The sequence below is a fragment of the Struthio camelus genome, chromosome 5 (assembly GCF_040807025.1).
Source record: "Struthio camelus isolate bStrCam1 chromosome 5, bStrCam1.hap1, whole genome shotgun sequence".
Classification (NCBI taxonomy): domain Eukaryota; kingdom Metazoa; phylum Chordata; class Aves; order Struthioniformes; family Struthionidae; genus Struthio; species Struthio camelus.
Window position 1 is genome coordinate 78,521,442 of NC_090946.1, and position 26,199 is coordinate 78,547,640.

Below are 26,199 nucleotides of genomic sequence, written 5' to 3' on the forward strand. Positions count from 1 at the left end.
CTTACGCTTATTCAAGAGAGGTGTTAAGTAAATACAGTTGAACAAAGCTCAAAGCCACACAAATTGGATCTCATCAAATAGTCTGGATTAATGTGTTTATCTCATCTTCCCGGGCTCTGTCCCACCTGGTGCTCAGAATATTTGAACTCCCCAGGAACACAAGTTTTCAGCATCATGCAACATCCTCCTGTTCCCCAAAACACACATGCACATCTGTGAAAGCAGAAATACCATCATCAAAGGCACCAGGATATAGTCACTAACCTTATTAAACCTTTTATCGCCACTGACTCACTTGAAGGTGTGTGGCAGGCACCTGGGATTGTTTCAATCTGCTTACACAAAGCTGCAAGGGAAAAGAGCCCAGGAGCATCGACTTGAGCAGCTCCGTTTCAGCCTGAACATGAAGATTAAAGTATTATCATCAGCTTGAAAAGTATCAACCTTGGCAAGTTTTGGGTTGGCTAACTAGGTATCTTCGGATCGTGTAGCAATAGCACAGCCCTAAACCTGTCGGTTCCCAACGTTAGAAGCAGTGATTAAACCATCTCGGTCTCCAGCTTTCTTAAAATAACTCCCAAGCAGGGCCAGACGACGGCGTGGAGGGCCATAAAATGAATGGAGGGAGGCAGGAGCACACTGCCCAGTGTGCTGGGGCAGCTCTTGAGGAGTTTTTCTCCCCTTTCCCCAGCGGGGATATTGGGCAAGCAAAGCCATTTGGGGTCTGTGGGCAATTCCTGCTCCCATTCCCATGTTTCTCCCCCCACACCCTTTTTCTCTTCCAGGCCTCTTCTCCTGCGGGCTATGCAGCATGATCCCCTTTCTGGGATGTCCCCTCCTTCCTAGCAGTGTTAGTGCAAGGATCTCTGGCCTCGAGGGTACATGACCCATGATATCTCCTGTTCCTGCAGGAGCAGCAAAATTGTTTATTCCTTGGCTAGCACAAGGGTTGTAGGTTTTTGCCACCTACTGACATGTTGTGGGAATGTCTCATCCTGCAAACTCCTGCAGGAAGGCTGAATCGTGCACTGGCTCCATGTGATATTGCATGCAGCACCCTCCGAGCAGCTTTCACAGGTGCCTCACCGGCAGGACTCCTCTGTCCCAGAGTGAGGGTGACAATGAAAGAAAGCAGCTGGAGAAGTTGGTGCTTCCCTCCCCGCTCCAGCGAGCAGCGGAGCAGAGAGAGCACGGACTGGCCGCTCCATCCATTGAGGCCAAACCGGGGAGCTCTTTGAAAAGTAACCAAGGCCCTGGCTGTATACTCACAACGCAGGTTTAGAGAACAAGCTGATAAGCTGCCGTGTGTGTAATGGGGCTCTCACAGCCATCTCCAATGATAGCAGCAACCCCATAATACAGGATACATCCTTAACGGGGCATAGGGATGTTAGAAGCATGCCTTTAACATGTGCAATAGATACCCTTTAACAGCGGTCTGTGCACCTTGCTTGAGCGCTGCTTAAACATCGTTTAAATCCTGCTCTGAAGGCTGAAGTAAAGCATGAACCTAATAGTGCCAAATCACTGCTCAGAGGGAATCTCCACTTCCCCAAGGGAGCCAGGAGTGCAAATTTGTGTCTCCTGCCAGAGACTTGGAATCAGGTATCATCTCTGCAGCAGCACTTTTGATGGGGTTTTCCTCTTGTTATGGGGTTTCAGTTAAGCTCAGCCGAGCCAGCTTCTCTCTGTGCTTATCAAATACACTCGCCTTCGGCTTCCCAATGACTCAACCAAAATACAAGTCTTTACAAAGTGTCCTCACTATTAAGAGAAATCTGTGCTGGTCCTGGGCAACCTTAAATCTGGGGACTCCTGCAGCTGCTCAGAGCTTCCCTCATTTTGGTCCATGCACGTTTCTCCTTCACTTCAGTCAGCAATGGGGTTTGCTAACATGCACCCTGAAGAACGGGATAGAGCAAAAACCTTTATGCACAGTTAGGTTGCTCATCCACTTTTAAATTTCCCTGTTATTAGTAAGTCACTCTGAGACACAGGAGATACTCGGGCTGGTATCAGCTGGTAGTCCAGGCAGACTGGAAATGACACATTTAATCAGAGCAGGTTTTATGCAGAATATATTTTTCTGGTAACATCCAAAATTACTTTATTTATTCAGTGCTCTGTTTATATGCCAGCTGGCAACCGTGTTTCATTCCCATTCTGTTTGGGACAAAGGACAGGAGAGAAAGAATCGCTTTGACAGTTAAACCTTGCAGAATACTGCTATCGTTGAATTTGCAGGGCCACATGCCTGCCTCTTGCTAGTTGCCACTTGGTCCCAGTTACAACCACCACCCCAAAAAGAATCAAAGTGCCTTGCAGGTTATGCCCATACTGCAGAAAAAGACCTGGATTAAAAACCAGGCTGCCTTTCTATTTAACACACCAATCACCCCCTTCAGTTTAGACAAGCTGACCTAAAAATACAGCCTTTTGCTACACAAAGGCTCCCTTGTGCGACTTAGTAGAGCAGATTTTTTTTTTCTTACAGTGCTCCTCTGTCTTTAAGAAAGATGCTCGCTAAACACAGTCTTCCATCTCCTCTCAGTGCACATAGACAATATGAGCAAACAGCCAGGGCCCAGCTTCACAACAGCCAATAAAGGCTTGTTTGTGCACTAAGCTCCCCTTTGCTTACATCGCTTTATCCGAAGACCGTGAGCTCGCTTCTACTTCAGTATGAATGGAATTGGTTTAAAAAAAAAAAAACATGCTTAAAGCTTTTCTCCATGTCAGATAGAGAACTAGCATGTGGTGCTGACGCAGCTCTATATGTTTTTCCCAGTCTGAAACTTAGACAGGTGGCTATTTTTTGAGGAAAATCTTTTGTATGAAGGTCACTGCAAAAAAATGTAAAAAACTATTTTTCCTGAGAATTTTCCAGGCTTGAAAATCAAAATGAGCTTAACAGTAGGGTTTTGGTTTGGGGTTTTTCTTCTCTTTTTGATTTATTGAAATATTAATTTTTAGCAACAACAACAAGTTATTGACAATGTTTTGGTGAGGCTAATCTGTAACAATGTAGTTAGACACTACTAAAAATAATTACCCAAATGTGGATGAAAGTATTGTGGTAAGCCAAACAAAAAAAAAAAAGTGAAAAACAAGGGGTCCCTTTGATCTCTGCAAACAATTTTGGCAGTACCCCTTGCTTCCAACCATTATTTTGAATTTTTCTTATTCACAAGGCTCTCCAGATCTGCTTTGCTGCTGCAAGTACAAGGACTGGCAGTGAGCAGAAGGCAGAAAGACCAAAAAGTTCCTGTGGACCCTAAATCTTCTGTGCTGAAGAATTATCTGCTAAAAATGAATTGTCTGGTCTCATTTCTGAGCTGCAGACGAGCGGCTGGGAACAGCCTACCGCTGCTCTGGATTTCGACAACCACTTCCTCCTGTGGCTTTGGGCATGTTACGTTGCTCTGCCCTCATTTATTTTACTTTTTTTCCCCCATCGTTCAAAAGAAGATGATAGTTAATTAACTACCTGCAGGGATGTTGTGCAGCTCAGTTAACGCTTGGAAATTGCTTTGCAGAAAGACAGCCTCGTAGGGTTTCTAACGGCGAGGGGCTCCTCCCTTTCCTGCTCCCTCTTACACCCACGCGCTGCCTTTGGCCTCCGAGACTGCGGTTGCCTCCCTAGGGCAGGGATCGGTCCTGCCTCGCTGTTTGCAGCATCTCCCACAGGACCACCGACCGTGACTCTTACACCGCCATAACACACGGAGCACCCTTTCCAAACTCAAATGACCAGACTTCCCCAGGAAGCTCTAACATAGAGGGTTGGTTTCAGGCACAGACAAAAGAAGCCATCGCCTGGAGAAGAAGAGCGAGGAGATGGTGAAACAGCCATGGCCCCGCTGCCTGCTTTCCTGGTGCTGGGGACTTGGCCAGCCTGGAAGCTGCTGGGCAGGAGCTAGGGTACACAGGGCTGGAGGTGGCGGCACAGCCAGCGCTCTACTCTGACTTCTTATCCCAGCTCTGCCTTGTTTTCTTCCTTTCTGTCTCCTCCTGAGTCCCTGCCTCAGCCCCCTCCATCTCTGGTGTACAGCCACACTTCAGCTTTCCCTCCATCTCAGCTAACCGCTGGGAAAACAGCTGAGTGCAAATCACCAATTACTCTATAGGCAACGGAGAGCGGTTATGCAAAGCTTGGAGCACCACTCTCCAAACTCTTTGGGGTCTGAGATATGGTGCGGAAATACTGTTTTCATCAGTGAGCATTACTTCATGACTTTGACGCATTCCACCCCTCTTAAAGCGCTCCATAAGGCAAAATCTCAGGTGAACGTGTGCACCGGCTTGTATTGATGGGAGGTTGTTAATGACTTGCAAGAGCAGGAATGAGCTTTATAGCCTTCTGGCAGCACATGCCTTGTACTGGTTGATAGCAGTCCTGATGGGATTTGTCACCTGTGAAGGAGAAGACAAAGTTCTTCCCTTCAGGTAAAGTGGAAGAGGCTATGATTTTGCAGCTACAGGATCAGATATTTGGTCCCCTCTGTAGGACTGTAGCCTTTACAGAAAGGTGACTTTGTTTCTGGACATGGGGCTTGAAGGACCTTGAAAACAATTCATCTTAACTTCCCAAGGGAAAAGGGATGTTCCGTTGCACATAATATAAGGCTAGCCAACTGTTTTCATCCTGTTGATTCAACTCATTGAAGATTTTTCCGATCTAGATTTTTAAACTACAGAAACCAGGTCTTCATCTATCTAAGAAGGAAAAAAATAATTAAAAACATCAAAACTTGGGAAAAAAGTCTGCTATGAAAAATAGATAAGATTCCTAAGTATCTGTCTGAACTGGAATTAGGGACCTGTAGAGATGGAAAAGGCTTTTGTTTATAGTCAATAAAAGTAACGCATATGGTTATGATATAGAAATAGTTAAAATGAATGCAGTCTTACCTCCTCATTTCCCTGCTTTCAAGTGCCCGGATTTTTTAACTGATGTTGTAGTTAAACGCAGTAAGACCTGCCTTTGTGCTCACACAATGAACTGGAGAGGGGCACCGAGCTCTGGAGCAGGCAGTGAATCCCTGTTAACAAAAAGCTCCAGAGAAAATCATTATTCTAAACCCCATCGTGTTCCGGTTCAGGCCCCATATTGTGAAAATAGCACCCCCATGGCAGCCCTACCTACTTGTGCTGTTTGTTGCTTTTGTCTCTAAATGAAGCTGTCTGCCTTCGGGGTTCATGGGAAGGATGCTCATCAAAGGCTATTTTGTAGGGATGCACCTTGGACCTGTAGTGCTTTTGCGGAGAAGTTTTAGCAAAATCAGGAAGGAGGGTGTTATAAAATTCATCTCAACATAACAAAGTGCTTTTGTTCAGACAGCTTCTATCCTAGGAAAAAATAATGAAATGCTTTTAGGGCAATATTTTCCCTGAAGTTACTTCCCTTCACAGGGAGATTTTGCTAACCGTATGCAGATTCTCCTGCTAGACAATGCGGGTGAATCTGCTCTAAAGCTACAGTCTTGGCCCTGTTGCTACCAGGACTTCCACTCCTGCGCTGATGCCTCCAGTGACCGCCTTCAGCTCCCTGAGCCCATGGCTATAATTGGATCTTTTCCTAGCCATTTCCTAATGGCCTGCTTTGATGTCAAAGTGTAATATGATTCAGCAGAGCTGGTTTCATTGATTAGCATACAAATCACGCTCAAAGACTGGATGCTTCCTGCACTTAATCATCCATTTAGTGCATTTCAAAGAGCTAAAGTCTGAGCAAGAAAGATGACGTTTATTTAAAAGACAAACAGAAAGATCCCAGAGAGAAATGTAAAACAAACACCCACCCCCAAGCCCATGAACAATGTCGTGTTGGGCTTTCTGCTGATTCTTTTTTACAGCACTGAAAGCACCAGTCTTGCTGACTAAAGAGGAAAGGCTTTACTTCAGTGAACAAACAAATGCATACGAAGCTCCTAACCTTGAGGAGAACCGTCCTCGCTTTCTGAAGGAGGCCAGTAACCCAACACCTAGTGAAGCAAACACATTACCCAGACAATTAAACCTGTTAACATGAAACCCAGCCTTTTCTTGCAGATAGAGATCTTGGGCTAAATGTGCTGGAAGATCCGGAGAGCAGAGCCTGGTTTGAATACTTTCAAAGAACCTCAAGCTTGGGTGGGGGCTTCTTCTCCTCTTCCCCATCCCCCCAGGTGACATTATCTGAGGCTGTTCAGCTTCTGTCCAGGTTGCCTACCTGTAACACATTTTGCTATGCCACCACTTTTCCTAAAGGTTTGCCAGTCATAGTTCCTTTGTCTTTTACAGCCAAAGTATTTTCTCCATGGTGGTTTTCCAGAGATGTGGAAAGTGAGGTATGTGGGCTTCTGCCCAAGTTCCCTTCAAGGGAACTGAAGGGAGGCCTCAGGGAGGGACTTGAGTGCCGCAATATTTTGGGATTGAACCAGCTAAAGTAAAAGTCCTGGTCTTTGTTAAGGCTCTAACCGTGAGGCCCTGAGCACCTGGCTCTGAACAAGCACTTTAGAGCAGACGTGTAAAACGGCCAGTCACTTCTGAGAAATGCAGCCTGCGACTTCCAAGGTGGCTCTCCCTTCTTAAATGAGAAAGGGCTCTTGCACAAGCTTTTATGGGCTTTTCCCATTTCAGGTAGTTATGAAGGACTTACCAGAACCAGACAATAACCCCAGAAGTGTTCCAAAAAAAAAAAATTAATTTTTTCCAAAAAGGAAACGAATGAATTTTCAAATGAAGGAGTAGGGTATATAATTTCTGGTTTCCTTGGTAAAGCTTAATCTTATTTACTGAAAAGGATTTGGTGGGTGTGATTATTTCCATGCTATTAAACATGACAACTTTTAGATGCTTGCTCAACCACCTCAGAGGAGGTGCAATAGGTCACTTGGAAGCACAGAGCACACCTGGATACAGGGCAAGGAAGTTACTCTTTCCCACCTCTTCAAGGCAGGTTAACGGGGTCAGAGAATCAGGGAGCTCAGCAGGAGACGAGGGGGTAGCCAGAGGTCAGCCAGATCCCACGGAGGGACCAGCAGATGCTTACAACAAGTCATGCCTTCTGCTCTCCTGTGTGAGAAGGATGTGGCCCATGAGACAAGGTGTAATGTCCCCTTCCCCAGCCACATGCATGTCGGGGTAGGGAATGAGGCATCAGTGCCTGCTAGCACCATGTGGCTGCTTCCTCCTGCTCCACTGACCTGGTCCTCCATGGTGAGGGGCAGCTTTGCCTCTCACCTCAGCTTTGTTTTCCTTCAGCCTCTTTCTCCCAGTCACAGGGCCCTCAAGGAAGATGGAGTGCCACCATCACCTCTCTGCCCCTGCCAAAGGGGATGCATTGAGAATCCTGTTCTTCACCTCAGGACTGGGTCTGCACACATGTCTGCACACGGAGTTTGCTGGCAGCTGCTTGAGAAGTCCCTCTGCCCTCTTGCTGCTCTGCAAGAATCTACATTAGAGGAATAAAGGTTAATAAGAGGGGGCTGGGAGCCCCCAACCCAGACACTCGAGGACAAATATTTTTCTTCCTAAAAGAGCTGCACACAAAAATTGGGATAATCTGGGTTTAAATTCTGCATTATTTTTGGAGGCTAGCAGATGGAGACTCACCCAGAGGGAGGGGAAAGTAGACAGCGTTCATCTCAGAGTTGGACTATCTTTGGGTTAAGTTACTCATGATGGCTGAGCCACTGTCTCAGTTCCCAAAGCTGCTATATAGAGAATCCACCTCTTCCTTCCTCTGTTCCCAGTCTTTCCTCCACTGTACGAACCCTTCTGGGAGCTGAGTCAGCTCGCTAACCCAGCAAAAAATTACCCACAGGGTTTTGCCAGGTTAGTGAGTTGAATCAGCTCCTGGGGGCTTCAGTGAGCAGTGGAGCAGTCAGGAGAGAGGTGGTGGAAGAAACTCTACCTGGCAGGTTCTCCGTTTGTTTTAGACCCATCTCGTGTAACTTCACCCTAAGGCAGTTGGATGAGCCCATGCTCTTACCTTCCCTTTCTCCTTTACCATTTCTCTGTCTGAAGAGAAGATGCTTTAGAAACAAAAGACAGGAAGAGGGTTCTGGAGTTGTCCTGTCCTGACCAGTCCCTCCTATCAGAGGATCACATTGATGCATAACGCCCTTCACAACAAATATATCCTTGTAAGAGAAAAACCTGAAGAAACATTTTGAGAACTGGAACTTCCCATTCCTCTTCTCACAGGGCATGAAAACAACAACCCTACTGCCTCCCAGCAAGACGACTAGAAAAATATAAACAGTCGAGTAATTTGTGATGTGGAACCTCTTATTACTTTCTAATAGCTTGTGCAGCATGAGGTTACAAGGCAAACAGTGATTTGACCTTGTCTCTCACTTGTGTATTATTCTTGAGTTTCTTGGTTGAGTTAAAATGTTTTCTCTCTCTCCCTGCATTTTTTTCTAAAAACTTTTCTCTTCCTCCTCTTCCTCTGACTTTACCCTTTTCTTCTGGGGCCCCTCTTCTTTAGCTACTTTTCCATTCTCCCCCACGGCAGGCTACCAGCACAGAACACTGCTGGAGCTGACATTGCTCTGCACCTCCTCCAGGAATATTGCCATTTTAAGCAACAAAAAGTAACAACCAAAAATACACGAAGCCAAAAAATGTTAACTGAAAGCCAAAGCCTGCAATCCATGACTGCTTCATGGGAGCTCCTGTCTGAGGAGTCAGAACCCTAAATCTCATCAGGCCACACTCACTGCCTGTTCCTTATGTCTGAGAGGACAATAATCCCCGTACGGGCCCACTTGTAATTTCATCAATGCCTTTAAATCAAGTGGAATACTTCTAGGCTATTATGAAGGCCATAGCTGCGGCCTTAGTAGCTTTTAGAAGATTTCACAAGCATACTTTGATTTCTGTCTTCTCAGACAATGGCACACAACACCTGGTCTGCAGTCAGGACTGCTTTTTCAGCCTATTTCTGTTCTTCCTTCGGGGCCTGGTGTCCCATTCTGCACCAGGAGTTCAAGCTCTTCTGTTTAGTTTTCCCAACGTCATCTCATAACCTTTCACTTATTTCCTTCTGGCCACGCACAGCCCCTTACGTGAAGTAAGCACTGCCCTTTCAGTGCTGGCCCGCTTGAACACTCTGCAACTGCCATCCCATTTTCATGCATTTAACTCAAAAGCTATCTGTGAAATCCTTCCTCAGATTCAGCCACAATGCATACATGTGCAGGTGATGCAGGAGAGTTCATCAATAGCTCCCTCAGAAACTCCACACCTCCAACTTTCCATTGCTGGCTTATTTTCCCCTAATTATTCTCTACCCCACTATCCCTTTTATCTACCTCTGCTGGGTAATACAATGGGTGGGTAACTAGGTACTTACTATCAAGGAAGAATTTATTTAATCAGATTTTGGTTTAACCTTGGTGTGTAATGCATGTGAACATACAATACTTGTTTGTCCTTGCTCTCCATCCTCTGCCCTGTAGTTATCACTTTATCCATTGGCCTAGCCTTGTTTACCTGCTTTTTCTCCTCCTGCATATTAAAAGCCAGGCAGAGAGATTAGACATGTCTATCCCAACCTTCTCTCGCTTTATTTCTATGTAAAGCTCTTATCAGTCAAGCCAGCAAGCCCAAAAGGCTGTTGCTGCAGATTATTCACTTAACATATGAGCTGGATTGCGCAGGTAGCAGCTGAATCCAGACGCACTGTAGATAGTCCAGGTTTTTGAAAAGGAGGCTGGTAATACTTGTCCAACTAGATAAAGAGTGGTGTGGGCTGTGGCTGCAGGAGCCAGCAGACTGTAAATCAGTTTGAGTACAGCTAGCAGGCATTACAGAGCTTTTCACAAGGGGAACATCTTACACCATAGTAACTTCGGTTTTTAAAAGGTGCTCAGACTTTAACATGGAGTAAAAACTAGCTACTCTGAATGAAATCATTCTCTTAAAAGAGCCAAAACCTTTGGTTTGGGGTCCATATCCCGACATTTTTGAGTGAGCTCTATGAATTCGGAGCAAGCACTTAGAGAAGTTTGAAACCCACCAGCACTGTGCCCGGGCATACCTGCTGCTACAGCCAAACAGATGCTGGCGCTTCTGTCACTGGAGCCAGCAAACAAACTTAAATCAACTAAATTAGATAAGCAAGTCAAGTGCTAAAGAACAGTCCAAAAATTCACATATGAGCCTGCAGTAAGCCAACCAGTTGGAGAGCAGTGGGAAAACCTTCCCTTAGCTGCTAAATTAAAAAAAAAAACTATTAATTTCTAGGCAAGTTGCGTTGGTCTATGGAAAGGTGCTGCAAGCACCTTTTAAATCCTGCATAGCCTAACGTTTAAGAAAGGTGGTTTTAGCTGTCATTCACTACTTAAATCCATGTGGGCATAGGGATAAACAGGCAGAGGTTAGAGTGGTATTGTAATATGCAAATTTTGGGGAGGAAATTCAGCTTGCCAAATGTACTAGGAAACTAGCAGACTTCTAAAGGAGATTTCATTTCCCAGTAAGAGGATCTGCAGATTCATCTACACCTGATACAAGCATGAGTGGTGGAAAAAAAAAAACCAACCCCACCCTAAACTCTTTCCTTTTTATTTGCCACCACACTCCCTTTTTCGTGCTGCCTTTTGCAAATGATTCAGTTCTCCATACCTGCTTTAATGCCTTCTCAACATCTGGGTCTGCAGGCATCTCAACAGGCACTGGGGCTGCTTCAACTTTTAAAAGCTAATTTCTACCCTCAGCAGTAGTACAAGGCTCTGTGTGCTTTTGTGGCCATCCAGCGCGTACTAGAAAAGGAGGAGATGTAAAGGTCCTTGTGGGAAACAAAAGCCCATTTGTGGCGAGGACCAGAGGTTTCATCCACTGGACGTTTCTATCCAGCAGAATGTCCTTTGCCTCTCCCTCCCCTTTACCCACCCACATCACCCCTTGAAGTGAACTGCCTTTATATAGTCTTTTATTTATATGACTTAAATAAAGGAAAGCAGGAGGGAGAAACAGGAAAACAGCAATAAATCGGAAAAAGGCCACATTGCTTGGGGCATCTCCAAGGCTGTAGTTTCCTGATTGAGGGGACCTTCTGGTGGCAATACTGACTTATGGGGAGAAACTTCTCAAGAGCAATGTTACAGGCAGAACGGCTACAGTGTACCTGCACCGGTTCAGACACATCAACTAAACACCTGTTCTAAGAGATTTTCTGAGAGCTACCCTGGCCAAGGTTGCCTTCTGACATGGCTGCTATTTCAGGTGCTTGGTTTGCTTGGTATGATTTGCTTTATTACAGTTTTTTTAGTCATAATTTACTGTGTGTCACCATTTTCACCCAAAGTTCTAATTTTAGGGACAAAAATGGTTTCTACTTTATGAAGTGAGCCAATCTAACCTTTGGGCCTGCTCTGAGTCACAGAAGTCAAAGGCTCTATCTTACGCGTCAGGACCAGCATTGAGGATTAACCCCTACGGCTGAATAAAGTCCACAGCAAAAACTGCGTTGGTGCAAATCCATGAGATCAGCCTTTTGCAATAACTAAGTGCAGGTAATGGGTTTCTTATTAGCCAAATCCTTGCTTTCTGTGTTTATGCATTTCCCCCACCACTGTACGATCATGTTTGAAGCAGGCTAATGCTAGCTGAAATCATTCTTCCTGGTACAGAGAGAAGAACGTGGAGGATGAAAATGGCAGGTTTTCTAAGGTTATGAACCCACGTTGCATCGCAAGTCTCGCGTCTGGATGAGAATCTAACAGTCCAATTACTCCAATATACCATGACAAACCACTGAAGAGGCAGCAGTTCTGGTTTCCAGAATTTGGGCATTACCAACCACCAATGTACGCTGACTTTCCTGCCTCCTCAGCTTCTCCCTTGCCTGTGGAAGGATGAATTACAGATATTTCTTAACTTGCCTTAAAACAGAGTCTTCTGATGTTGTCTTCATCCGAGTGAATGTACAAACTGTACTGTGCTCTTTTCAGGTGGGTGAGGTGGCATGGGCTCTCTCTGCTGTCTCTCAAGTAACACCGTCCTTGCACAGCATCAGAGGGCTTCCAGAAGGACTATGAGAAAACAGGGGGGTGCTTTAGAAGCAACACTACTCTCAGTACAAAACAGCTACGGTAGTACTGCTAGATTTCCAACATTTGGTTAACAACAGGTGGTTTCAGGGCCAAACACCTCAAAGAAACCTCAGAAAACTACCTTTGGATATCAAGGATCATAAACCTGTGGCTTAACGAAATTCAAATCTTTCTGGAAACTATTTACGAAAGAAAACTTGCTTACAGACACCTATTCCTTAAATATTAAAACGTGTTGAAAACTTAAAGTTTACAAGCTCAAATGGCAGCGGAAGAGGGCTGAAGCTGGCAAAAGATGTTAAAATAAAAGTCTTCCCAAACCATTGATTTAATTTTTATTTTCACATTTGGAAATGTTTACCAAATTCTTTAGTTCAGTCGGGGCGAGGGGGGAAGAAGTCACTTCCAGGATTTACAAAAATAAAAGGTTCTTTCTTTAAGTTTCAAAATGTTACTAGAATTTCAAAGCTGGAGAAGCTTTCAGAGTACATTTCTTCCAAAGGACTTTCCAAGAATGCAGGGTTTACTGCATAACAATCTCACAAAGAACTACAGAATTCTTAGTGAGAGACAGAAAAATCACTTCTACGTGAACAGAGCCCAAATGCTGAAGTTTTACATCGCAATAAATGTATTTTTGATATATTGCTATAAGGTATATTTGATTGATTGTATAGAGAATACATAGTGGTCATTAAATGCAGTCTCCCAACGTATTTATGTAGACGTATTCCATATATTCCATTTGCTGACTTGCATGTGAAACTGTTCTAGTGAACACTGGCTCATCGGCAGTCCAGAGATGGCCAGATTTTCAATTTTCACTTCAATAAAACAGAAACCCCCCAGGGAGAATACTTTCTCTTTTGAATATCTAGTCCTGTTTTGTGGAAAAAAGAACTTCTTTTCCAACCCCAAGAGAGCAATTTTTTGAACGTCACTTCCAGAGAGCAAGATAAAATCGCAGCAGTTTGCGGAAAAGGACTCCGACTGCCCTTTGTGGCTTGAATCACTTTCTAATTTATTTATTTTTTTAAAGCTGTTTACATTTTCAGACTGGCCCAGCTCACTAGTTCCCAACGAGCTAGTTTTAGAGCTGTGAAAACTCATTCTGTGCCAGCCACAAGAAAGACATAGGACCCAACTCGTCATGCAGTGCATTTGATATACGCGCTGCTGCTGTTCCTGAGACAGCCTAAAGGCTCCTGATCAACTCGCTTGTGGGGGGTGGGGGGTGGGAATTGAAAATTGAAAATAACATTTTCTGGCAAATCTTAGCCATAAACAGCAACATTAGGGACAGACGGTACAAGCCTTTAATCGGGCAAAGGCAGGTTTCTACCTACCTTGCCACACAGTCACCGGAAAGCGGCAGGATGCTCAGATCCGCATGCAGCTGAGCGGAGAAGGGAGGGGAGAGAGAAGGACAGCCTTAATTGGCCTGAAGAGTGGCTGGTTTGCCTCTTAATGTAATTAGCACTTACAGCCAGCTCAGCTTGGAGCATGCTTAGCTGAACTCAGAAGCGACACATCAACAGTTCTCATCAAAGGCATCAAACTCGGAGGGCGCATTTGTTTGTTCTCTCCGACGTTAAAGGCTAATTTTGACTTGCGCTGAGAGCCTTTTCCAGCGCCGCCGTCCCTTGGGAGAGGGCTGTGGCAACGCAAGGGCGTTCAGCCAGGCGTCTGCTGTGCGTTACTCATGGGAAGGAGGGCGCTCATGTGGACAGAGACCTGTCTGGAAAGGGTTTGCCCGGTGGCATTAAAGAAAACAAAGGCATTTCATCATCGGGCTAAAAGAGTTTTGGTCCCCTCCTATAACGTCAGTAATAACTTTAGCTTTGCATAAAATTATCTTACCTTAGCAAAGCTGCTCAAACTTCATCTTTACTGGTATTTCACCACGTGGGAGTTGCCACGGAGCTCAACCACTGCTTCTGTTTTGGTTGCAACTCCCCACAGACTGAAACAAAAAAGTAGGAAACGGTTACAATTCAGCTGCCATATTACATATTTAGCTGCTACCTCCTCTTTATTATTTTCTCCCACCCACCAGCACCTGGAAAGAAGTATTTACTTTAGTTTAAATAATTTGTCCTGTTTTTGCATCCCCTCCCCCTCATTTTTTTTTGGAACACGGGGCCTCTAGCAAAAATGAGAAAAAAGTTGCTCTGAACTTTCTGATAGACATAGACATTTTGGACAGTGTCACTGTGGTTTCAGGGTTTTGATGGCTGGAGAATTTCTAAGGCCCAGGATGGAATTCCAAGCTGATGCAAAGTTGGAATTTAAATCCTTATCTCCCTCCTGGAATTAGGTTTTCCAACCATCTTGCAAGGTAACAACTAAAAATTCTGGGAATTATTCATTCTCTGTCCCTGCTTAAAAGCTACCTTCAAATTTCTGACAAAGCCTTACTGGAACTTTTCAGTATGTTCTTTGCTCTACTCAGGTCTTTTTAAACCAGGAAACCTGCTCAAAATCACCCCAAAATCATGGAGTCTTCAACCTAAGGCCTGTGGGTAATGCAAACACATACCATCAAAGCACTCAGTGACCTGCCCTGCAGGTTTGGCAGAGGATTGTGTAGACCATAAATCATAAGGGGATTTGATCTTTTTCCTATCTTATCTAGCTGAAAAAAGATCAATACTGATTGCGGGTGGAGAAGCAGAGGGGATGTTTCTTTTATTTGGCTGTGTCTTCCAAACGGTAGCACACGTTCAGTGAATGAAGTAAGAAAACAAATGTACTTCAGCACCGTATCCCACCACACGGGATCCTAGCAAGGTGCAAAAATTGATCGTCACTTAAGGCACATAAAAGGCACGTAAAAAAAAGTCCGAGGTCAGAAAGTGCTTCTTAGTTCATAACTCACCTCTCTGACCTGCTGTAGAGGAAGAAAGACTCCCAGGTGGGAAAGTGTGTAGAAAACCCATTATCCTCAGGGCAGCTTTGCTGGCATTATATTAGAGCAAAGGAACATTACTGAACACAAGAGCCAGTTGTCTTACAGAGCCCTGGATCCAAAGTCAACATATCAAGAAGCTTTTCGCTCCTCAATCCCTGCAAGGGTGGAAAATAGTCCCCTGAGCCTGCTAGCTTCCCTTTCTGTGGTACCATGACTCTGTCGTGTTTTGCTGCTGAACAGGCTGTCACATAGCACAGACACTGGTTCAGAGCAAGTGTCCATCCAGTCCGGTATACCACCTGCAACATTGGTCATGAAATGGGGATGCGAGAAGAGCTGCCACAGGGAGATGCCTCAGGAGGAGGAAGAACAGGGCAAGCATGCACAGTGGGTGATACTTGACTCAGCAGTCTCCCAGCTGTTGAGGGTTTCCAACTCTGGAAGTTTCCTGAACCTCAAAGCTTAGTACCTCTCAACAGATCCCTCTTTCCGGCACGTGTTCAGTCTCTTCCTCAAACCACATAATCTGTATGCACTCACGGCTTCCTCCGAAAGGCAGTTCCACACGTTCCTCAGGCTCACACAGACCTTCTTGAAGTGCGACTGTCCTCCAGTTTAAAAGATCCGGGCCTCATCTACTCTAATCTCCTCTGAATTTCAGGCTTTTTACCTCACCCTTGAGTTTTAGCAAGGAAGAGCAATGACTGAGAGTAAAGACTAGCCACAGTCCGGCCTCACCCTAGGAAGTCAGATAGCAGTCGAAGGAGAACTCAGCTTGCTCACCAAAGCCCTCTGTGCAGACCAAGGGACGTTTCCCTTCCCCCTGTGCAAGTCAGAGCTCAGCATCCCTCTGCACTGCGTATTTAAAGAAATCACAGGGTTTAAAAGTGTGCAGGGGCGGGCAGCATAAAACACTCATTCCTAAACACTTTAGTGAACCTGTATGAGTACTGAATATCCTTGCATAATCTAAACTAGCTCTGCCCAAAAGACTTATCAACAGAAACGTTGAGCCTATTCAAATCTATTTTAGCCTATGCACCTTACCTGCTTATACCAGGTTTATAAATACTGCGGTGTAAGACAAACATGAAGAACAATTTAACCCACATCTTGCATAGAAGTCAAGAGGTGGGGGAATCTGAGGAGTAAAAACACAGCAGCGCTGTTGTTGCTGTGTTTTATGAGTTCAGAGAGTTACATGTAACATCCAACAGCCAGTTTCTAAAGTTGGAAAGAAATTTCCATTTACATCCAACAGTTCCTACTGTTAGGACAAAGAGAAGGAAATATATTCAGCGCTTAGAAAAAGCAATGAAGCGTCTGTGCAGCCTTACTTCGTGACAGACCAGTATTCAAAAAGCCTAGCTGTGATGAACCAGAAGGGAAGCTGGAAGAAGGGAAGACTTCAAGCTGCTGTCAGGTGCTCAGCAACTTCTAGTAGATAAGTTACCTGCAACGGTGTCATACATCTGCACACCTCCTACAAACACAGGGCCAAACAGGCACAACACTTGCTGACAAATTCTTAGAAAGCTTTAGGGGCCTAAACGTAATTGCCGAGGGAATAAAGCACAAAGGATTTTCAAAACCCACAGGCTCCCGCATACAGTTTGAAGAGCGCTTGTTCGAATCTTTGCAAGGGCTACAAACCATTCTTAATTCCTGCTTGTTTCACCAGAACTAATAAGAAAATCCTTATCTTCCATGGAAGTCCAGACTGACTACATTAGTCAAACACACGTGGAAAAAAAGGGTGCATTTTAGTTCAGTTACAAAACTGAAATCCATACAAATGCTATTCAAGAGGACTCTTAACACAGGCACGGAAATTAAATCAAATAGTGACACGAAAAATAACGTTTACAATTTTCTCATACAAAATTTTTTCCACCATTTCTCTCTTAAGAATCAGAAGTGTGTATTCATATATTTTGTAGACAAAGCAAAACAATCATTAGAACATTTCCATTCAAAAGGAAATAGATAAACAATTTAACCATTTATTTGACTGCACTGTATTTAGACAGCTTATACATTTCATAACCCCACTGTTTTTGTTCTCATCAAAAAGGATAAAGGGACAGAATATAATCCACTCCAAACAGCAGTCCAGTATTTTCAGATACACTTGATATTTTCATAGATGCCCATCTGATACCTGAACTCCAATACAGTTTGTTATGTTTATACAAGACCTGACGATTTTTTAACATAGCACTCAGTTTTAGCAATACCTTGTGGTGCCCCCAAAAAGTTTGTGATGTACTATGCAACGCCGATTAGATTATGCCTACTTTTCTTGACAGTGATGAACCTGGATCATTTTCTTAAAAAAAAAAAAAAAAAGAAAAAGAAAAAAGAAAGAAGAAAAACACAATATATGCAAACATCCATTCTGACATGTCATCCAATAGCAATATTTGGGCGAAGTTAAACATAAAAGTAATCAACTCCTTAGTTAGATTTGTCAATGCAAAAGAGGTGACGGGGAGAGGGCTGTGTTTTAGCAACAGACGTGAGAAATAACCAGCTACACTTTTCTTTGCTAGATTTCACTTGAAAACCTATTACCATTTCTTAGCAAATGGGTAACTTCCCACCCTGACACCCAATCCCAAGCAACACAGAGAATAAATCTGTTTTAATACAGACCAACACATACAGCTTCAGCATCTTCTGTAGTGAACTGTGTGTTACACAGCAGCAATAGCAGAACCTTTCAGGCAGTATGCTCTTTGAAAAGAAGCGTGCACCTATTTTGCGCAGTATTTTCCAAAATTCGCATGGCGAGTATTGCTTCTTACAATAAACAAACAGAAATGTATTTGAAATTTGCTCCACAGTGGTATTTTTTGGCGTTGTCTTCATGAAAAATGATTCGGGCTAGCTTCTAAGTTGGCTTTTGAACCTGAAGAAACCCACAGTTTAAATATTAACCAATAGAAAACTTGACTGTCTGGCTTTTCAGTTTTCCAGCATCAGCAGGCACACCAGATAGCCTGGTCTGGAGTTTGTGATACAAGTCCAACAGTTGTTAACAAGACATGAAACTTCCCTTATCTGTCTCATTAGCTCAAGCAAGCCAGAGCAGTTACTGCTTCCTAAGCCACTAGCAAACAGGTGAGAGAAGATCACTTCTGGTTTGCGTTAGTTTCTATCGATTTCATATCCCCAACATTTAAGTCTTAATTATGAATGACACCTCCGGATAATCTGCTCAGCACAACTGACAACTCTGAGGGATCAGATCATGCTCTGAACAAATTTTAGGTATGTCACAAGGCTGCAGTGGCAGCATGGAGGTTTTCGGTTTTATTCCAAACATCCAGTATGTTCTGTGAATAGCAGGCTCCCAACTTATAAAGCTTTGACTCAGCCCCCATTTCAAATACGAGCTTTCTTTATTGAGGCAAACAAACCCCGCAAAAGCACAAATGGTGTCTACAAGCAGAAAACTTAAAAGGGCCAATGGCAATTAAAAGGTTTTATTTTCAAATACAACTCTTAATTTGAACATGGTAAGACATGCCCATCGCCATGTGAATGATTGGTCTGTGCAAAACAAGGCTATCCTTTAAATCCAGTTTTCCTGCACAGGGATTTTTTTCCTAATGTTATTGGAGGTAGGGGTTTTGTTGTTTCTGTTTTTAAATGTACAGTAATTAGCAAAAAAAAAAAAAAAAACCACACACCACCCCATTACTCAACCCCTCCCCCCCAAAAAGTAGTAAGGCAAATCTGAAAAGCACGCTCAACTACAGAAGAGCGGATTCACTGAGTTCATCCTTTTCCATAGATTACATAGGTTCTTCCACAAGTCAACTAATACCTTTTTTCAAAGTGGAAAAAAACCAACAGATTCATAGCACTGGGCTATATAATCACACTGAACAAGAAAGCCTTGACAATGTAATAACTGAACAATTTGATGGGTATCAGTTAAACCTATGTAAGCCCAATCAAAAAGAAGGAGAAAAAAAAGAAAAAGACAGAGCAAGAGACAGAGACAGATAGAGAGGGAGAGAGAGAATGAGCGAAGTCCCTTCCCCGCTGCTTTGATTTTGGAGGGGAAAAAATCCCCCAATAATTTAGCTCATGTAAGTTTAGAGAAAATGAGAGCAGCTAAAAATGGATACAATACACCTTGAAATTTATTTCCAAGACCAAAAAAACCAAAGATTGAAGCATTTTAGAACACTGAAGCAAAAGCAATCTGAAAAAAAAAATTGTTCCAACTATTTAAAAATAGCTGTTTTTCAGAGCTTCTAGCAATAATTTTGATTAAATAAAATCATACCAATTTACATTAATTTTCTATATCTTCTTTTAAAAGTCCCTCACTCTTTTGAAGAAAAAAAGTGCATCCAAAACCAGCAGAGATTTACTGGTGACATCAGGTTCTCTTTTAGCAGCTACTCAAGGTTTTCAAAATAGCTTACACTTCTTGCTGTAAGAAAAGAAGGGCCTTCCAAACCCTTATCTGGGAGAAGTATCCAAATTATAAAAATCTGAAATAATTTATTATCAAATCCAGAATTTAAATAAAAGCAGAAATTTGCTTGTAAGGACAATTAAAGAAAGTAAAAGAATAAAAGCATGCACTCCAAACTTAGAGGTGAAGACAAATATACTTATCTATACAGGCACTGGCAGACGCAATTTAATTGTTACTGTTACTCATTGTAACACACACCCCACCCTACAATACATTTTTTCATTCACTAATCACTGAGGTACCAATATTTAAGAATGGAAAATTCAATATTGAAAAATAAAACCTAAAATTGAAGCCTTTTCCCAGAAAACTATGGCAATTTTTGTATGAAATGTTAGTATACTTATAGAATTTTACAATCTACATTGGCTTTTTTCTGGAACCAAAAGTTGTGTTCCACATACAGGTTCTTTGATAAAATGTTCACTGTGTATGTAATACAGTCAGTAGACTTGCAAATGAATGAACATTTCTTGGCTATCAACTGGCACATCTTGCTGGTACCAAAAGAACTCGAAGTTTGAAACAATCTGTTTTAATTCTGAACAAATGCGCCATGCCAAAGTGCAACAAATATGTGCGACACTCAATGAGACACTGACAGATAAGAGCTGCATGGAAATTACTAAGTCCACCTGCAAAGCAATTTTGTACAAATTGCATTGCATGCAAAGGACAACTCTGCGTTGTTGGGAAGTCAGTTGCTTGATGTGATGGTTTCTTCTAACGCAGCCATAGTTTAAGACGCAGTGCATCAACTCCATTTAAATAGTATCTGAACAGCCTCTTGTCTCGCACAAAACCAAGGTTTTCATAAAGTTTCAAAGCAGACTTATTTGTGATTTCTGTTTCCAAAACAACCTTTAAGAGAAAAAAGGAGACAAAACATATCATATTAGGAAGCAGTTGTGCATTTTTCAGATTGCATGACTACTGAACAAACTATAAAGTTTTTATTTAAAGGTACACTTACTAACAATGAAGTTACTTACTAGCAATGGAGTTACATTTTCTTTACCTAATTTGTACAAGCAATCCCCCCTTCCACCCCCACATTTAAAAATACAATTTAGCAGTTATTTACCAATAGTACTGGTAATCAAGTTTCATCCATATCAAGATTTTTGCTCTTTGCTGAAAACAGATTTTCAGCTACCTACCTAATAGCTAGGATAAAAAACAAAAAAACCACACACAACACCAAAACATGAACAGCTTAGCATCCAAGTCATAAAACACATTTTCAGTTTTGAGGAAGCAATCGAACTTCCTTATGTCACAAGAACTCAGTAGAAAGTTAGTTTTGTTTAGTCACTGAATAACTTTTTATCTCATAATTTGATAGATTTAAAGCTAGACCTAAATACAAACTTCAGCATTCTGTGACGGGCTGTCAGAACAAATGCTGGTAGTATTTGCGCCCAACACACGTAATCCAAACTCAAATCACAGTGACCCGTATGTAGATCCCAGACTCAAGAAGTCCCACAGAGGGACTTTGGATGGTAAACACCAACTTTTCACAGCCAAGGGGTATGCCCCATCTGTGAGCGGCAAAGGAGCCGCAAAACACACCTGCCCGAGAAACGATTTATTATGGTGAGGAAGGAAAGGGCATATAATTAAATTTAAAAGTAATGCACTGGTTTAAGAAGATTATTTATTGTGAAGAAGATTCTTACATTCTTATAAGAAGAATATTTATTATTTATGCCCACCTGCTGAGCATTTATTGCTCCCAGCTAGTCTCGCACCAGTCACGAAGAAAGAGCAGCTTTTCCCCATTTTTTCCCATGCTGGTAAGACCCCAACTGCAGGAAGATCTGCTCAGAGCAAACCCAGGTTAAGCAAGGGGTCAAAAGTGCCCCAGAAGTCTCAAGTATAGGCAAGGAAATTACACTGGCATTAACAAGAAATATAAAACTGCTGAAATACACCTCTGAGCAGTTTTTCCTCTTTTCTCCAAATGCACTGAACTGAGCTCTGGCATACCTGGCGAGCCATCCATCCATTCCAAATGATGGAAACTGTTTTGTCTAGTGTTCTCCAACTCATATTTAAGGATTCTTCCGTTTAAGCCAATTTATGTTATGGCTTCTGTGGCCCCACACAGCCTCCAGGCATGTATTTCCATTCCCCCTCACCTCTTTTGCCAGCTGACTGGGCTTGTTGCTGTCCCAGTTGAAAAAGCAACGCGAGTAGAAAACTACCGATTTTTCTTCCCATCGCATTGATTTTCTGCAATCTGAGGAGTGGCTAAACCAGCACAACAGAGGGAAGCAGCCAGCAGTTAGACTGGCTACCTTCAATAAGATTTAACTATCTACTCAACATATATATTTGACCATTACTCAAGTTTCAAGTCCCTCGGACCACATGCCAATGGAGAATTCCACCTGCGCTTCTCAAAGTACACAAATGTAAAAAGAATAGTAAATTCAGGGCTAACACCCAACGGGCAACCTACACTAGGGAAAAATAAAACTTGAAGTAATTTGTTTTTCTAAAAGGAACTAGAAGTCACACATTGAAATATTTATAGCCAGAGTTCTTAAATTACAGCAGGTCAGTCTGTTGTACCTGTATTCTTGAGATAACCTAATTCAATTCTCCATCTTAAGTGAAGAATTAAAGACTGAATGTCTCTCTTCTGAAACACATGCTGGCACCCTCCTGGAATACTATTATCAGGTCCTGCGACTTGATCAATTACACCCAACAATTTTAATCTATTAAAATGAATAAATATCAATTTATAACCAATTATGGAAGTGCAACAGTTTTCCTAATCTGTTTGCTATTTTCTATATAATTATGCAAGCTGTACAACTTTTAAATTTAAATTAAAACAAAGCATTATGCCAATCAGGTAATCTGACCCATGTAAGAACCACAGTGCAGGAGACTTACTTGAACAAACAGCATTCACTCTCATAAATGCTTAGTAACCTCGCAGAGTGATATAACATGTCTGCATCCAACTGCCAGCACACCTTGCAATGCTAAGAGGCGTCCGACACTGCAGATCACTGAATTTAAGGGAGTGGTTAAATGTTGAAATTCAGGTTTGTTGGAATCCCAGCACTCGAGTGAATGCTCATCTTGAAAGCTAATAAAATAGATGTGCTCTGGTATTTCTTAGAGAGAATAGCTTAGTACAATAACAAATACTTCTCTGAGCTAAACATCTCACAAAGGAATAAAGACAGCGCCCATACTAGAAGGAACTGAGTGATCCTTTAGAAATTAATTTTAGCAATGACACAAGCTGGTTTCTTTAAACAATGACTCTTGGTGGCTGAGAAAGCAGAAGTAGTTTTATCTATGCTCTTTTTATGATACTCATCAGCAGCAGGAAAAAAAACCCTCAGATCCTACCAGTCCAGTGTTTTTTTATGAATAGGAAAATGGAAAACATAAGAAAAGATTAAGTGATTAGGATATGGCCAACTTCTGGTGGATACAAAGCCAGAACTCTGCTTAAACTGTGATCCTAACATCAAGGTACCTCAGGAGCATCAATAACTACACAGTCTATGAGAAAGTCTGTCATAATTTTGATAATCTGTTATCAATCAACTGCAATGTTGAAAAATAGGCTAGTTAACTAGAGTTTAACGGTTCATTAGCTTGATTCTGTGAAGGATTCTCCTCTTCCTGTGTGAGATTTTCAGTCAAGCCCCAACCCTTCAGTCATGTCATTCATTTCTGGCCTACAGTATCTTATGGTAAATTTTGTTGTATAAATATGCCTTTTAAATCCTCTAGTAACACAACAGCATCCTCCCCTGTAGACCAGCAAAGGTCTGACTGGATTTAACAGTGTTTTCTGCAGAAGTTGTAACCTTCTGAAAGCCATATTTCCTCTTACGCCCAAAATTTCGTAAGCCTAACGTTTACCTTGAGTGTCTTTAAAACAAAATAAAATAGGATAAACTTTCTTGCTTCTTCAGTTCAAACTGTGAACGAACTCAAGTTTAGAAATGAAGACATGGAATAGAGCCAAATTAAATAAACAAATGAAAAAAATATTATTCTTTCAGCACTCACAGAACAGGTTGTTACTCTAACAAAGACATTTGGCAGATCAACATCAAGTTAATGGGTGCTTGTCCAGTATCTTTAATCAGTTTAACAGCCTGAAGTTTTAAAGAAAGACAGCACCTGAAATACAGTGCTTAATATAGTAAATGATCTGTAGAGTAAGAAAAAATTAAGATGTCAATTGTTTGAGAATTTTGAATAGTATTGATATAATTAATGCACGTAATTTAAAAAACGTGGTTCCGAATTAAAATAACACATCTACTAGCGTTGTCAAAAAAAAAGACCAACTTAATTTTTAACATGCCATAGCTAAAATCCATCATGAACACTTTAAAGTTGCAATACAAATTCTCAGGAGAAGTTGCAATTCCTTTTCACACTCCGCATTTTGCTTTAAAATCTCTTGCCATCTATATGTGGAGTCTTCCTTTGATTAGTTAGCAGTTACATGGTATGGCAGTGATGTAATACGCGGTGTTGAAGAATTGTATGCAGATTACTTACACAGTCATGGGAAACCTACAGGAACAATCCTACATGGCTTCACTGATCCTACACAAACAGTTCTTCTTTTCTGAATTTCATTAAGGGATGTAACAACTCTACATGAAGGTCTTAACAAGTACAGCTTTTCAGAATTGCTTCTCTAAAAAGACCAAGCCAAAGCATAACCGACAGTCAGGTAACCAACTTACTGAAGTCAGCGTGCACTTTCTTTCCTACACTAGAAAAAAATAAATCTCTTCAAAACTTGAGAAATAGAAAAGAAAAATATTCACCCTCACCTGTTTGTTTAATTAGTAAATCAGGACACTGCATTAGATAGTTGAAGTTCACATGTACTGTACAATCAAGAAAAATGTTCAAAATCACTGTGACCTAATGAAAGCTTAGCCCATTATAGCCCTGAAAACTGTCAGTTCACTATCCCAAATGTTAGAAATCATTCCCATCCAATGCCTGGGAAACTCACCAAGGTCAAAATCAAAGATCCCTCAAGTTCTGTAACATCATATCCAGAAACTCCAGCTTAAAGCATGCTGTTAGTGCTTTCTTCAGCCTTGAAGGTAATTTCTAGTTCAATCACCCACCCCGAACATCAGATTGCCCCCCTCCTCTCTGTTCCAATAAAGCCCATGATCACCTCCAGGCCCATCGCCTCCTCTCCATGCTGATTCCATCCCGCTAATTCACCTCTTTGTTTACTCTCCCCCTCCTCAATTCCTCAAGCTAGGAAGCAACCCCTGGCTGGCAGGCTTTTGCCTCTCAGCTTTGAAGCATGGCATATAGCATAAGCTACCCTGTAAGCAGTTGGCTGACCGCAGAAATTCACACTGTAAACCAACTGCTCCATAGGCCTGGCTTAGTGTATTCCCATCAAAGGAGCTTAGGGGAAGAAAAAACAAAACAAAACCACCCCTCCACATTCCTCCTACCCCGTCAAGAACTACTTTAACCACTAAATGTTGCATCAAACTGAAATGCCATTTTTCTTTTTCCAAGATTTTCATGTATGGTGTCGTACAAATCCTTCACTTAAAAATCTAATCTACAGTACTTTGAAAAATGTTACACCGAAATAAACATTTTTCAGATTATATGCCACAAATTATTCAGAATTGAATACATTTATTGCATCTTTCCATGATGAGATTGAAGGAAAGAGTTTCCAAGCAGCCTTCAGAAATGTTTTAACTACACCCACAGGTCCCTATTCATGTTTTTAAAATCATATTCTGAGCAAGTTTCAGAAAACAGAGCATTTTTCAATCGCAGTCCGTTTTATTTCAAGCACCAGCATCTTTTTAGTTTCATCCTGCTACTGTTTCTATTAGAAGAGGTAGAAAAAAGAACTTAAGAGCACCAGAGATAATAAAACTACCTACAAACCTCACAAAGACAAGTTATGGCAATGCACTGCTTCGTATTTGGTCAGCTAGGCATCACTCACCACCAGAAACCGGTCCCCCAACAGCGGCTGTGAAAACCAGTGAGGGGAAGTTTGTCACTTCAGTGGTGTGGGTGGCTGGGTGGATTTTTCAAAGCCTGATCACAACCAAAAATTTTTCTGTAGTCCACTAGGAGGTTCAAGTAGCCACCACCATTGCTGTACCACATACAACTGGATGAAGCCTAAAACCTTGTGCCAAAGAGTAAAAGAAAACCTGAAGACATTTGCTGTTTGGATGCAGGTAGCCTATATTTATGTTGTTCTCTTTCCATACTGATTTGATGCACAGGAAACGCCTCTGCCGACCAGTGTAGAAAGTCAGAAATACGCTCTGCTTGTGCTCCAAGCTGCCTGGATATAAGAGTTCCCCTTTCAAAATTTTAACGGTGCCAGCACAAACTAAGCTCGGGTAAAAGCCCGCCAAGAAGCAGAGTGCAATTAGCTCACAATCATCAGCCCACAAACACAGTTACGCACTTGCGGAAGTGGAACATGCCTGCACCCATCCAGCACACACTTCAAGCAGCTTGGATTGTAGCGCATTTGATTAAATGGGGATAACTACTGAAAAATGCCCTACAAAATTCAGTGTAAAGCATTTATATACAACACCACAGAGGAAAACCTGTGACTAAGACTTAATAAGGTCTTAGTGAACAGTAGCCTGCAGTCCTTCTCGCATTTATTTCACTTTTACAAACACCTAAAACATCAAGACCACCTCTTGGGCTAATGTTAAAGCAGC

At 42.2% G+C, this 26,199-nt stretch overlaps 1 protein-coding gene and 1 long non-coding RNA gene across 6 annotated transcripts in view; both read right to left on the minus strand.

Moving 5' to 3' along the window:
- Window positions 1-7,306: 7,306 nt before the first annotated feature.
- On the minus strand, window positions 7,307-13,879 carry LOC138067554 (uncharacterized). 2 transcript variants are annotated; one of them, XR_011141725.1, is made up of 4 exons: window positions 13,532-13,879; window positions 13,394-13,443; window positions 11,877-12,026; window positions 7,307-7,435 (listed from the first exon to the last, which is right to left on the minus strand). It is a non-coding gene; the product is annotated as an uncharacterized lncRNA (long non-coding RNA). The 2 variants fall into 2 exon arrangements; XR_011141726.1 differs by lacking the exon at window positions 13,394-13,443.
- A 3,050-nt stretch (window positions 13,880-16,929) lies between these two features.
- Window positions 16,930-26,199, minus strand: part of NAA30 (N-alpha-acetyltransferase 30, NatC catalytic subunit) — a 21,770-nt gene continuing 12,500 nt past the window's right edge. For all 4 annotated transcript variants that reach the window (XM_068947447.1, XM_068947449.1, XM_068947448.1 and 1 more), the window contains one exon: window positions 16,930-20,317. In XM_068947447.1, the coding sequence (XP_068803548.1) occupies window positions 20,180-20,317 (138 nt within the window). In that variant the 3' untranslated portion in view covers window positions 16,930-20,179. The remainder of the gene's footprint in view (window positions 20,318-26,199) is intronic.